The sequence below is a fragment of the Solanum pennellii genome, chromosome 7, assembly GCF_001406875.1.
Source record: "Solanum pennellii chromosome 7, SPENNV200".
NCBI lineage: Eukaryota > Viridiplantae > Streptophyta > Magnoliopsida > Solanales > Solanaceae > Solanum > Solanum pennellii.
The window spans coordinates 2032176-2048394 of NC_028643.1; the positions used below are offsets into that span (position 1 = coordinate 2032176).

The following is a 16219-nucleotide window of genomic DNA, read 5'->3' on the forward strand; positions in this document are numbered from 1 at the left end:
TATATATATATATATATATATATATATATATATATATATTAAAGGCCTTCTATTAAAAACGATTTCATGTATAAAATACCTCTAATTAGAAACGAAGGATTACTTGTCACTCCTAATGCCTAATGTATTATTGAATTCATTGGTTTCTTTTAATTATTGTCTTGTGCTTTAATTTGTGTTTATCTATTGACTTTTAATAGATTATGATTGTTATTAATAATGAAAATGCAAGACTTCAATTACAGTAATCTTGTGATACTTACCTTTCTTTCCTTTTAGGATAGAAAATCACATCTAACTACTTTTTTTATTTGTTTTCATTGATATTCCCAAAATAATAATGATATAATTATAATTTATATAGTTTTAAGTGGGATCCGTAGCGATTAAGTATATGTAGACGTTATCTTATCCATATTCTGGAAATAGAGATATCCCATATAGACCCCCCCAAACTAAAGAAAATAAATACATAAGTCCATACAATAATATAGAGAAAGAAATAACTGAAATAAAAACGTTATAGAATAATATTTATCTCTTTTATTTCAATTTATGTGACATATTTCGAATTTTGAGATTCAAACAAGTCTATCTTTGATCGTAAAATTTTTTATATATTTTTTAATTTTGTTTTTGGTGAGTAATCATTTTATTACCAAAGAGAAGTTTACCGCTTTAAGAAAAAAAAGAATTACTCTGACTGAACCAGACTAATAACCTTTCGTCTCCTAATCATCTATTGACTACTTTAGCTTGGATAGTAGTTCAACATCGTCAAGTATTTAGATCATTTCACTTTGAGACAGCTTTTGAAATCTTTTAAATATTTTGAATTATTAATTATTCTGACTCACCGTATTTTTTATATGGTTTACAAATATAAAAATTTTATTTTTAAAAAATTGAAGATTTCACGAATAACTTCTCAAACGACAAACTTAAACCATTTGACTATCGGAAATCAAAATGCATGTATCACATGAGACAGAAGAAGTATTATAGACAACCTGTCAAATCATCGTATATGACAAAATTATATTATTATTATTTTTGCAGGTAGTTGTGTACATTGTATTTGCAGCAAATTCAGCAGCAATTGAAGCATCAGCAATTGCATTAATTGGAATTAAAAGCTTACAATGGATGAAAATATGCAATAGATTTACTAGATTTTGTATCCAAATTGGAGCTGCTTTAATATTGGGCTATATTGCTGTTCTTATATTATTTCTAGTTTCATCAATTTCTGCTTTTCAATTATTTAGGTTATATTCACCTAAACATTTTCTTAAACTTAAAACAAAATTAATTGATGATTCTTATGTTGTTCATCAAAACGTGTTGCAGAACGATCTATAAAATAATTGATATGGATATAGTTTGCTTCCTTTTAGTACATAAGTACTTGTTATGTAAAAATAAATTTATGATGAATTAATTGGACTATGCTTTTATCCATAAATGTTTTATTTGCTTGTATTATAACTTGATTATGATTTATAATTGATAATTGATATATACTCCCTCCGTTCAGTATTGTTTGTCATGGTTTCTATTTTTAGAGTTAAATTATAAAAACTTTGACTAACATTTTAAGATGCATTTTTTCATCATATTCATATGCAAAAAATTGTAATTTATAGTACTCTTCATATAGTTTTAGAATATCTAATTTTTTTTATTTAAAATATCAAATTAATATGATTTAATTTACCTTTGAGAATTAGTCAAATCGACTTTCGGTAAACGGAAACCTGACAAACATTTTCGAACGGAGGGAGTAGTTACTAGAGAAGAGAGATGGGATGTGGCGTTTTCGATATAATTTGATTGAGATTTTTGGAAAACAAAAGGAATATATGAAATTAAGCTACGTTGAGAAAAGAGTATTCGAAGGTTGAATTTGTATATGGATATTAATATAATTGAAGTTTTATGAGTGAAAACTTCTAAAATCTATTTTTTCAGACTTCAGATTTTATATGTTAGTTTAATAAATAAATATTTATTGGGAAAAAATCTATAAATATTTATTATGAATATTTCATATCGTATTTGTGGACAAACAGTACTTAGTTCACGTACAGTATTTTATTCTCACTATCTCAATTTATGAAATGTTTTTAAATTAGATGCGTAAATTTAAGAACTTAAGACTTTTGAAATATGTGGTTGAAAGACGAGTCATAGACAATTGTGAGACTACAAATTATCTCATTAATAATAAAATAAAAAGTTTAAAATTATTACAATTCTAAATATACATATACATTATATTTTGGAGAACTAATCACAAAATCTTTTAATAACATGCCTCAAACTAAAGAATATTCTCCATATTTTGCTAGTAGAGGTTAAATAATCTTATAACAAAATCCCATTTTTATTTGCTTGATGTTTGATATCTACTTTGAGGTTCGACTATTCTAAATTCACGTCTAGAATTTCCATTTTGAGGGGTAAATACTTCCTACCAAAGGCGGTCGACTCCATATCAAAATCTTGAACTTGAAACTTCTAATTAAGAATGAATGAAAACTTAGTTACGTACCAATACTCTACCGTAAATTTTGGTTATATAACAAAACCATTTAATAACATAATTAAGTTTTGAATTCAAATCCCTCTCATTTAATTTTGGTGTAATCATTTATAAATTGTGTCCTATCATTTTCTCAATATCTTATGAAGTACGTAACAATTATGTTGATGCTTCCACTTGGTCATGGAAGCCCAATTACTAGTGGGCTTTGATGTATATATTCTTAGAAAAAATTATGCAACAAAGCAAACTTATAATATTTAATTACTCATCATAGTTATAATTTGCTATATTTATCACTCGTGATTAACATTATACATTAATTACGTGGGTTGACTTTGAGTTTGTATAATTAATAACGTTTGTATATGCATAATTTGTCAGGATATACAAATACATATGTATAATATACAATTATTTAACCTATATATATATACAACTAGCCTCTCTCTCACTCTCTGCCCTCTTTCGCTCGCCTTTCTCCTCTTTTTCTCAATCTCGCTCGCCTCTCTCCTCCCTATCCCAATCTTGCTAGCCATATATAAAAATGCATATGTAATATACAATTATATACATATATAATTCACCTCTCTCCCCACTCTCTGTCCTCTCTCGCTCGCCTCTCTCCTTCCTCTCTCGATCTCACTCGCCACTCTCCTCCCTCTCTCAATCTCTCTTCCATATATACAAATACATATGTATAATATACAATTATCTAACCAATATACATATACAATTCACCTTTCTCCAACTCTTTTCCCCGCTCTCTCTCGCCTCTCCTCTTTCTCTCCCAGTCTCGCTCACCTCTCTCCTCCATATAACATGTAGCTACAAATTGTAATTATCAAACTTAAGCTATGGAGAGTAATTAATTATTTTTAAGTAGCTATATGTGAAAGTTTCTCAAATTCTTTTCTTGTAAATTTTCTAATAAATTTGAAAAAGACTATAAAAAATTATGATGGAATGATAAGATTTTTTCATCGTTAGTAAAAGAATTTTAGGTTCTAACTCTAAAAATGTAATTGTTTTTGGGTATGAAGCGTTTTACTTTTAAAGTGGAATGACTTTTCAATTCGAATTTAAATTAGCGGGATCTAAACGCGAATAACAACACTACATGAGAAATCAAGAAAAAATATATTTAAATGATATTGTTATTGTGCCGTAAGTCCCTACATTTTATCATTAGTAGTAAGAGTAATAAATTAATTTGTGAAAAATAATGTGTTGGAGGCTGAAAGGGTGGATTAGTTTGGTTCATTTGAGATTATTGGATCGATTAAAATATTTTTTTTTAAAAAATATTTAGAATTTAAACTTAATTATCTATTAATTGAATAGGACTTGAGATTAGATAGAAGAGGTTAGGTTTACGAATTGTTGTTGAATATTATTAGGGCAACTTTCACATATAGCAAATAAAAAATTCATATTTGTATGCTATAGCAAAGTTTGTATAATCGCTCCATAGCAAACATAGAAACTGTATAATTCGCTATACATATACAGTTGAAGCAAATAGTATAAAACGAAGTGTATAAAACAAGAAAGAGAAACACACTTGGGCAGAGAACTGTATAAAAACGAAGTTTATAAAACGAATTGTATTATTGTAAGTGTATAGAACGATTATATACAATTTGATTTTGTATATAATGAGAAAGAGAGAAAGACAAAAGAGACTTGACAAGAAATATACAATTGAATCGAATTGTATAAAACGAGAAAGAGAGAAATTACATACAATTTGAAAATTGTGTAAAACGAGAAAGAGAGAAAGGCAAAAGAAACTGGGCAAGGGAATATTTTAATTGTATAATTATAAGTGTATAGGACGAAAATATATGTACTTGCATATGTATATATAATTTTCTCACGCTTTATACATACAGAAACACAATTTATACATTTCGCTTCTGTTTGTATAAGTGAGAAAGGCGAGGGTGGCGAGCGAGATTTGAGAGAGTGGCGAGCGAGATCTGGAAGAGGAGAGAGAGGGGAACAAAAAATATATATTTATACAATTTTCTCTGCTTTATACAATTAGAAACAATTTTTATACACTTGTGTTTGTATAAAAAGTGAGAAAGCGAGCGAGAGATTGGAGGAGAGTGGCGAGCGAGATATTTGGGAGAGAGGCGCCTGACAATCTTTTGCAAACGTTTGCTATGAAGCACAATTAAATCAAACAATAGCTACTCCATTTATTTTAAATTATTAGTTTGCTATTATATACAATTTTTCCTTGTTATTATTATGCTTTCCTATGCCGTTAACTATTAATATGATTTCTGAGTTATTGCATAATATATATAGGAATTTTTAATAAGATGATGAATGGAATTTGTATTTATTACTCTATTATTATTTATTATTATTTGCGATAATCGACAACGAGGACACATTTTGAAATTTAGTGAAATAAGTTGTACCAAAGGAATAAGAAAATCAAAATTTTATAAGAGTTGGATGGATAGAGTTATGACCCTTATTAGGTATATCTCTTTAATTCAGCTCAATTCAATTCAATTAATTTTATTATTAACACGCTATAAATTATAGGATTAATGACGAAAATTCACCTTTCAATTTACTTATAATCATTATCTCCTATAAGTTTTACACCAAAATTTCTCATTTTCGCGCATTACATTAATGTATTTCGCGCATCAAATTAGTGTATCTCGCACATCACATTAGTGCATCTCACGCATCATATTAGTGTATCATGTATAAAATGTACCTCGTGTTAGGATCGAATTCACACACACACACTTGATGAATTAAGAACACAACAACTTTTAAGAGAAAGAGATGAGATATCTAGAGAGAGAAAGAGAAAGCCCAATATTTCGTGCTAACACCCCGTGAGTAAACTTCCACGGCAGTGGGGTATATTTATATTAATAAATCAGAGTATTTTTGGTTACAGAGAATAAATAGAGAATAAATAGTAAAGCCTAAAATTTAGGTCGGGGAGCTGCCCCGAACCCCGCCTTCGGATGGGGGGCTCCCGCTCCCCATAACCCCCTGGCAACCTCACCGCGGAGGTTAAACCGCGTAAACAATTATATATATTAATCAGGCTCCACAACCTAACACCTAGCACATCATATTAGTGCAACTCGTGCATCAGATTACTGTATCATATATAAAATGTACATCGGATTAATGTATCATATATAAAATGTAATGTATCTTACTTAACGATTAATGTATCTCGCGCATTAGATTAATGTATCAGCGCTTATATTATTGTATCCGTTTTTAGGAATTTTTGTAATTATAAACTTTTAAGGGATATATTATAATTTTACCTTAAAAATATGTGATTTATGTAATTTGCCAAAAATAATAACCTCGACTTATTTTGATCTCTCCAATACAAAAACAATAATTTAAAAAAAAAAGAAAAGACAATGTAGGTCCATTTAGGAGCGCACTACTACTAGTGTTTATGTTACCTTTCTAGATAGTGGAAAAATAAGTCATCTAAGGATATAACAATTCCATATAATGATTAATTTCGAAACTACAAACTATATCAAATATGTAACGAAATAATCTCATATTTTATTTCGAGATTATAATCTTATCCTGCTGACTAAACGATCCTAAATAGTTCATAGAAAAACATGATGAATATGACCGACGGTTGATGCGTAATTGAAGTTTAATTGGAATTGAAATGCTAATTATAGGTGTTTTTTAGTTCAAGTTGTTTAATCCGTCTTTTAACTTAAACCACTTGCGTAACGCTAATAATTACAAAATGTTTCATCTAAAATAGCATATTGATTGTGATACAAACATTCCATTTTCCAAAAAAAATATAATACAAATAATTTACCCTATTATTCTTTAGAATTTGATATATTACCCTACTAACTTTATGAAGGTGACATAATGACCTCAAATTTCACTTTTTTTTTATAACCATAGTGGTCTATAATTTAATTTTCTAGGCATATATGAATTTCGTACCGTTTAGAATATAATTAAATAATAAAAATGTATTTTTTCTAGCAATTTAAAATTTTACATGAGATAGTTACGTACTTCAATATAGTATTAGAGCGGCAGAGATCCTGAGATATAATCTCACTGTCATTTATATTAAAAAGGAATTTCACATATTGGATCAATGAAAAAGATTTAGGCCCGTATATAAGGGGTGTGTTGAAAATTAAAAATAAATCATACCTTTAGTGGTTTATAATTTAATTTTCTAGGCATATATGATATCGTATTGTTGAGAATATAATTAAATAATAAAAATGTGTTTTCTCTAACAGCTTAAAGCTTTTACATTAGATGGTTACGCGTTTCAATATGATATCATATCGGACAGAAATCCTGAGATAAAATGTCACTGTCATTTATATTAAAAGGAATTTCACATATTGGATCAATGAAAAAGATTTAGGCCCGTATATAAGGGGCGTGTTGAAAATTAAAAAATAAATACCTTTAGTGGTCTATAATTTAATTTTCTACGCACATATGAATTTCGTATGGTTGAAAATATAATAAAATAATAAAAATGTGTTTTCTCTAACAGCTTAAAACTTTTACATGAGATGGTTACGCGCTTCAATATAATATCAGAGCAAACAGAAATCCTGAGATAAAATCTCACTGTCATTTATATTTAAAAAAATTTCATATATTGGATCAACGAAAAAAATTTAGATCCACATGTAAGAGAGCGTGTCGAAAATAAATTCATGCAAAAAATCAAGTATTCAACTTTATATTCGAACGTGAAGGGGAGCATTGAAAATATATAAAGTAATTTATTTAATTTACGGATGACCATAACTAGGTGCTGATATTATATTTTGACAAATTATACAAAATGAAGCTAATATTGGAGAGTCATCTCATATGAGTTTAATAAGTACTTAGGTACAATTATATGACTAAATGACAGATTTATTTTGTACAAATGAATATAATTATATGGATGCCAGTGTGTAAATATATACGGCTTCCTGTCTCAATTTACGTGATATTTTTTAAATATTAAAATTCTGTCGAATTTATTTTTAATCATAAATTTTTAATATATTTTTTTAATATTTTAAATATTTTATAACAAAATATCTGATTAAACTTAAATTATTTGATTTTCAAAAAATAAAAAGTATCACGTAAATTAGAATAGGTCGATCAGTATATAAAGAGTCACGCAATCAAGAAAAGAGGGGGAAATTAATATTGTCAGAATTAGGTACTAATGTACAAAAATAAAAACATATAGTACAATAATTATATTTTTTTTAAAATAAAAATTAGAAAATGTTAATTTGACAAGATGGATCAAAATTTCATTAACTAAGAAAACCAAGGTTGAAGCTTAGTTATTGAGTTTATTTTAATTTAATACTTTTTACGATATGGAATATAAGATTTATTAAAATGGATTTACTAAAAATGCAACAAATAATATATAGATACGAATTCATAAAAATAAAATTATAATAATTCAAAGATTAAATCTGTAAATTTTATATTTTGGATTCACCTTTTATAAAATGACTATCAGCGATCAATATTATAATAGAGAAACATCTTTTTATGAATGACTATTAGCTATCGATCAATACTATTATAAATAGAGAAACATCAACTTATCAGATGATCAATTATATTTTGCGTTTATTCCTATTAGTACTTCAATTATTTGACACACACACAAAAAATAAGACTTCAATTATTTATCTACTATCTATGTACACCTTTTCTTAAAGGTTGTTCGAATTTATTTGTAGTTTATCTGAGATATGAAAATTAAAAAAATATAATATTTTCTAACTATAAAATAAATTCTAAAAATTGTAAACTTGTTAAATTTTTTTTATTTTTTCCCTTTTTCTATTTCTCATTTTTTTAAAAAAAAAATTGTTTGGCCAATTTCTTGTCCCTTAATAGATGGTGCAATTAAAAGATTATACTTGTGAAGACATTTCTTTTATATGCATGCATGGATAATGACCAGCTGTTAATATTTGGAAACTATTTAGGGTTTGGCCCCTCACTTGTACCTTTTTTTTGTCCTTGATGGTCGAGATTTACATCAGAGTTTCGATTAAATTTAAATACACATTGCAAAGCCCATTTGAAGATAACACTTTTAACAAAATTTTCTTCATATCTAGAGATCGAGTCTCAACTATATGGTTAAGGGTGAAGTACTTCCATTTCTACACCATAACCTATTTTGGTCAGTGTTAATGCCTTATTATTGGAGAGAGTAGATATTATTAAATAAAAATATTATTTTATTTTTAGAAATTCGCATTCAAATTTTTAAAATAATAATAAAAAATATTCTAATCATTCCAACACGACTCATATTATCGACCTGATATAAATTTGATTAGGACATTTGGACCCTTCAAAAGTGGGGGTCCTTTTCACTTTCGTGTAGTTTTTTTCAATTAAAGGAATGGCTTTTCAAGAGTAATATATAGTTTAATATAATATACATATATGTTTCTCCTCAAAATAATATTCCACCTATTTTTGAAATGAAATTTTTTTTATTTGATATATTATATAAAATCATAATAAATGAAACAAACATATTTCTTAGATAATCAAATAAATTATAAGAAAATAACAAATTATTGAATTAATATTCATGACACGTACGTTAACCTTATATATCTCATACAAATTTGTCTCTAGTCAAAAATTATTCGTTAGTGTCAATCGATCGAGCTACATTATTATTTACATCTTCTATGATATTGTTTGTAGAGTATAGTGTTATGGAATTAAAAATATTGATGTGTTTAATTTGGCTTGGAATCTCAATGGGTATATATTCCAAACAGGTTCTATATATACAAGTATTTAATTAATTATGAGATTATGTTGTGTTTGCTGCAGACAAGACAAAATTAATATTATTATCATTATTAATTAATTATAAGTCACAAACAATTACTAAGAAATAATTAATACTCCAGGAGAGCCCATCCCTATCTTTTTTTTAAGAAAATGTTACATAAATCAAAATTAAAATAGTGGAATTAATATTTATTATTTCCCTATTTTTCTACAGTTTAAGGCACATCCCCATGTGCTTTGTGCTAAGTTTATCTTCATGATCATGCCCATTTTGACTCATGACTATTAATTTTGATGTTTAGTATTTATATTAAAATTTGATAAAATTTATTTCGTGCAAGAAAGTTTCATATTAAAGGGTGAAATACTCTCTAACGAGTAATAAATGAGTACTTAACAGTGGCGTAGCCCTATTGGGGTAAGAGTGTCTTCGTCAGAAAAAAATACTATAAAATGATTCACGAGCTGATTGAATAAATTTTGGAGATGCTGAACATAACAAGCTGCTATTTTTGGATATTTTGTATGAAATTTCTGGCTCCTCCACTGATATTTAATTACCACTCTATTACAACTCTCGCTACTTATGTGATTCGAATTGACTTTCCACTATTTACCTAGCTAGATGCATAGACAATATTAAAATCACTTTTTTACTTGACTAATTAAACTTAATACGATTTCGATTTACCACATCATAAAGCAAATAGTTTCAAACTCTTATAAGAGCATGATCAGACTTTTAATAAAATACCCAAAAAAATATTTAAAACACTCTTAAATTTAATTAAAATTTAAAATTATATTTCACTCATATTTCTAAATCAAAAATGTAATTAATTAAATTAAAAAAATAAAACTGTCAATAATTTATGAATAAAATTAATAATTCACGTCAAATTTAAATACGTTTCCGGGGTTTGGTCCGCACCGACGTTCTGAAGCAAAGATAGAGAGTTTTCGGTAATACATATTTTCTTGTATGGATTTTAATTCTCAAAATATAATAGTAGAATATTAGTTCTCTGATCTGAAATTTTGTAATATTTAATGGATCCTGTTGATTCTTGTAAATCGTAAAGTAATAAATATTTTTCAGTATCAATTATAAGTTAGGTACGATATTTAGAATTGTGATAAGATGAATATTATTTTTTTTAAAATTATTTTTAATAAAAAATTATAATTATTTCTTCTCAAATAAGTCTTACGCAATTTGAATCTAAATTAATTTCATAGGAACACTTGAGTGGTGTATATACAAGATATATATTTTTGCTATTTTTAATTACTTGTCAAATATTTTTAAATTTTAATTTTTTTTACTTGTTATATCTAATAAATCAAGGAAGAATGATATTTTTATTTTTATTATACTCTTAATCTATTAATATTGAGTTTAGATGTTTGAAAATGCAGCAAGTTAATATATTTAAGAGTTAATTAATTAATAGAAATAAAATAATAAACTCGATATATCTATTTTTATTTTCTTAACAGAACAAGTTAAAATTTGATAAGTAAAAAAAAACGAACAATATATAATAGAAGGACCCACGATATGAACTACTCCCTCCGTTCGAAATTGTTTGTCATGTTGCGCTAATCGAAATTTAATTTGACTAATTTTTAAAGGTAATTAGATCACATTAATTCGATATTTTCAGCAAAAAAATAGATATTCTAAAACTACATGAAAAGTACTATAAATTACAATTTCTTTCATATTAATATGATAAGAAAATACATCATAAAATATTAATCAAAATTTTTATAATTTGACTCTAAAAATATAAATCGTGACAAACAATTCTAGACGGAAAGAGTATGAGTAATGAAATTTAGTACTATATATATATATAAGCCACATCTACATTTCCCAGAAATGAACTAAAGTTTGGAACTTACCCTTTTTTGGCTCTGAATTCAAGCTACTTCATAAATGGCATTAAAATGAATGAATTGAATGATAAAATTATTTGTTACACTGCCAAGAAAATTGATGATCCCTAAGTGATTCTGTCACTGTTGAAGGTGTTGTTAAAATTATAGTTTCATATATTACTTTCTTCGTTAATAACACGCATATTAAGATAGCAATAATTAGCATAGTGAAGTTACAGTTTTATACTTATAAATTATAATTTTATTAGGACGAATTAAAACTTGGAAATTTTCAAAAAGTTTAAATGAGGGTATAATAGAAATTTTTTTTCTGTTCTTTCTTGATTTGTCAAAATAAACAAGTAAATAGAAACAGCTAAAAAAGAAAATATGCACAAGTAATAGGGACAGAGGGAGTATGAATCACGGTTATAGTTTAATAAAATTTGTTTTCTGTTATTTCTTAATTTGTCAAAATGAACAAGTAAATAGAAACAGCTGAAAGAGGAAATATGAACAAGTAATAAGGACGGAGGGATTATGAATCACGGTTATAGTTTAATAAAATTTGTTATGAAGAATTGCAGATATTTGTATACAAATGTTTGGGGTTATATATTTTATCTATTATATCATTAATTAATTATTTAAAAAATATAGAATTTTTTGAAAATTTTTCATTCACTTCATAATTAATAGGGATAAAATAGTAAACCCACTATGTCAATCATTGTATTTTTAACAGGTGCATCAATTTAAAAGTGAACAAATAATTAGAAATAGAAAAAAATACGTAATAAATAAGGATAATATAATAAATAATCATATTAATTAAAAATTTGTTAACGAATATATCAAATTTTAAACATGACAAATAAATATGAACAGACACAATAATAATTAATCACAACTAATAATTAATACTCATATTTGAGTATGAAACATCCTTAAAGAAAGTGCAAGCAACATGCATTAAAGAATATGACTCAGTAGTCAACGAAATAATGATTGAGAAATCCTGAGATCTGAAATAACTTTTCGAGCTTCCTAAATTATTCCTAATTTCACATTATTAATGATTCAATGTCTATATAAATGAATCTTTGTTGTGAATTGTGATTTGTGATCTACAATTAGCAGACAAAATCTTGATTTATAAAAGTTTTTAAAGTTTAAGGTTTTTATTAGGAATTATATCTAACATCCATTTAATATAGTAAGACTCCAATCCATTGAACTAAATTATTTTAATTTCATAAAGTAGGAAAATGAACATGACTTGTTTAGTTAAAGTTAAAAGCACATGTTCCTAGTCAAATTATAACTAGCTAGACCCCCATTTAAAAAATGGAAATAATTAATTAAAATGATAACTATTAAACATGACATATATATTATATTATGGTACTATAAATTAGGGGCAAGGTGCACATAGAAAATGAAACATGTTTAGGACTACATGGTACAACATGAGTTCATTACACCTGTATACCATACATAAAAATTATGTGTAATTAATTATTTTATTGCAGAATTTGTCTAGTCAAGGTAGATTATCTTAATCACTAATTAGTTTCTTTTAATGGGAAAATCAATTGCAAGATATTAGAAGCTTATTTGTCTTATATGTGATAATTACAGGGACCTAATTAGCTACAACCAAGTTTTGATTGGACTCATGATTTGATGGCCTATTCAGATAGTTTCACAACTAAAAGGAAAAAACAAAAGAAACGTTACGATAGAATGATAAGTATTTATTCGTTTTTAGTTAGAGGTCTTAGATTTAATTTTTTCCAGGTACAGAGTCGTATTTATTAGGGTGTGATATTTTTTTGTGTGAATTCAAGTTTAGTCGAATTTTAATATAAGTATCGAACTTTAAATGAAAAATCTGAATAAATAGGTCAAATTTAGTCGACTTTCAATGTGGTACCAAATATCAGATGAAAGGAGTTTTAGTTTGGCGAAGAAGGCCAAAAAGAAAAAAAAATGTGTTGTAGGGTGAAAAATATTTCTTCATTTTTACGAAGAGATTTAGGTTTTGAATTTCCTTAAATACAAATATATTTTTATTATTTTTAGGAAGCGATTTGCCACCAAATATAAAAAATTTAAAATAAATTCAAATTTAATCGAATCGAAATTTAATTTTTTTAGCCAACACTTAGTTAGACCGACAAGAGAGTGTAATGCTGCCTTTAGTGGAGGTGACAACCCTTTGATTCCTTTACTGATTTTTGCAGTTTTTTTGTCTCTCTATTATTTAAAATATTATGAAAAAAATCCATCAATTTTCTTCACCTATTCAATATTTCTAAACTTTTAATTTTTTAATTAGGAAAAAAAAAGATTTACATTTTTATATGGTCAAGTTTAATAATTTTATCTACTATCATTAATTAATACATCTTAATATATTGTTAGAGGTTATTTAATCTTAAAATTTTAGGTTTTTGTCCAAGTTAATATGAAGTTTTCTCCTATTAACTACAAATTGGTTGAATTAAACAAATTTAAAGTTAAAAGCGATATTGTTTATACTTACCTCTGATCAATTTATGCAGGCAGAAAAAAGTGTAACAAACAAAAATTATTAAAATAAATATATCATAAAATTAATGGCTAAATTAATCATGAAAAATCTACAATATTATAAGTTTCTTCCTCTGAATCGAATACGTAATATTCTTTATTATAAGATCCATAATAATAATTTTATACAATGAGTGTATAAAATTAGTAAATTTTTAGCTCTTCTTATAATTCACAACATGCCCTTCTTATTTTTTTCTCTCTCTATTATACACACAAATACACTTAATACTTTCCCTATATATACATTTGGTCCCCCTTTACTTCCCACAAACCTAATTTCAACTCACCAATTTCACAACAACAAAAAAAAAACCCTACCTTTTTCTTGTTCTTGTTCTTCTTGATAATCGTTGTCTTATCCTTCTTCGAAATTGAAATTTTTAGTCATGAGTTATGAACCAAACACGGCCTTAAACCTAAGTCTATCAAGAAATGATCTTTTATTTGATCAATCATCATCATCATCATCATCAACCCCTTTAAGCCCAGTTGAGCCACGTGTTTTTTCTTGCAATTATTGTAGAAGAAAGTTTTATAGTTCACAAGCTCTAGGAGGGCACCAGAATGCTCATAAACTCGAAAGAACCCTAGCCAAGAAGAGTAGGGAGTTGAGTTCAACCCTCCGCGGGCCTCATTCTAGTTGGTCAAATCATAGTAATAATAATAATAATAACAGTAATAATCATTGCTCGTTGAGCCCTAGTGGTCCGAGCCATACTGGTCATGGTCATGGTCATGGTCATGGTGCTAGGTTTGTTACAAATAATGATTTAATAAGCTATGGAAGAAGAGAGATGATGATGAGTTATGAATCAATGAAAAATGGTCATGAGAGTGTTCAAGAGGATTTTGGACATCTTGATTTGTCATTAAGGCTTTAATCATCATCACTTTTTTTTAAAAAAAAATTAATTTTGGTTATTTGTTTTTTACTTCAAGATATTGTTGTAATTTTAACCTATTTTGATGTGGTTAATTAATTAAAAATTCTACTCAAGGGCGATTATGTTCTTATTAAATTAAATATGCATCATATTTAGTTTTTTTTTTGTATAGATATATAAGAGAATTCTTCTGAAATTGTGATTAAAAAAAATCTAGTATATATTGACTTTTTGGTATCTTGAATAAAATTGTTTTTTTTTCCCTTTAAAATGTATATACAGTTAATATCTCGATAAGAAAATATAATTTTATGTCTCAAGGCCCTTGATTTTGTTCTTTCTTTCTATCATTTTTCTATAATATGGTTGATGTATTAATACTATATGTTATAGTTGTATGATAAATTTGTTTTAATTAATATGTATTGTTCTCTTCTTACCATCCTATTTCTATTTGTTAGGATACATTTTATCATTTCACTCGTGGAATTCTCTTGAGTAATCGTAAAGTAGTTTTAAAGTATAAAAACTAAAGATCTGTGATTTCAATGAGCAAAATTATAGATCATCATAAACTAAGAGTACTTGTGATATTATGTACTTTTTCTAATTTTCTACTCAGATTTTTGATACTTATATTAGAGTATGAATAAATTTAAATTTACTCAAAAACATCTCATATTAAGTAATAATAAATCGACTCGTATAACAAATGAGGCTCGAACCTAAAAACTTAAGTAGTCCTCTTCACCACCCAAGCAATAGTAACATAGGCCAAAAAACATCACAAAAACAATCAAATGAAAGAGTATTTTATGCCAAAATATCACAAGTTGATATTTATCTATCGGTTTGATCATCAATTCTAAGTTGTTCAATTAACGATTAAACGGATAATCGATTGTCTGACATTTTTGTTTTTCAAGAGTCAAACAGTTTACGTTTAACTAAAATTTTGTGCATAGATTCTTCAATTTTTTTTGAAATAAAATTTATATATTTGTAAAGTACGTAAAAGTACTATAAATCACAATAATTAAAAGATACATGAAAATTTTACAGTAAAAGATAGAGTTATTTTAATCTCAAAATTCAAAAAATATCACGTAAATCGAGAGACTTTTTTCTAAATCTCTGAATATATAACATGATCTTATTTAATATCTCTAGTTCTAGTTCTGTTTTTACTAACTTAGTGAGTAACAAAATGTTATTTTTGCTTGCATGATTGTTATTAAGTAGGAATTACCATAAAATAGTGCATTTGGTTAAAGGTTGAGTTGTTTTTTAGGCGAGGGTTAGGTACCAATTCGATTTAATAAATTTCTCTCTTTTTTCGTACTCATATTCTAGAAATCTTGAATTCACCTTTATTAAGGTCGACCATTATTCGATTAACCAATTATTCATATTTTATTGGTTTGATTGTCAATTGAACACGTTTATA

The 16219-nt window shown here is 26.6% G+C and overlaps 2 protein-coding genes across 2 annotated transcripts in view; both read left to right on the forward strand.

Moving 5' to 3' along the window:
- Positions 1–1465, forward strand: part of LOC107024324 (CASP-like protein 2C1) — a 3704-nt gene extending 2239 nt beyond the window's left edge. Inside the window, exon 3 of the mRNA XM_015225282.2 lies at positions 1060–1465. Within this exon, the coding sequence (XP_015080768.1) occupies positions 1060–1362 (303 nt within the window). The 3' untranslated portion in view covers positions 1363–1465. The remainder of the gene's footprint in view (positions 1–1059) is intronic.
- A 12681-nt stretch (positions 1466–14146) lies between these two features.
- Positions 14147–14838, forward strand: LOC114078093 (zinc finger protein 4-like). Its single transcript, XM_027918735.1, has one exon. It carries the CDS (start codon positions 14275–14277, stop codon positions 14767–14769), a length of 495 nt encoding a protein of 164 aa, XP_027774536.1. The 5' UTR covers positions 14147–14274; the 3' UTR covers positions 14770–14838.
- The last annotated feature ends 1381 nt before the right edge of the window (positions 14839–16219 follow it).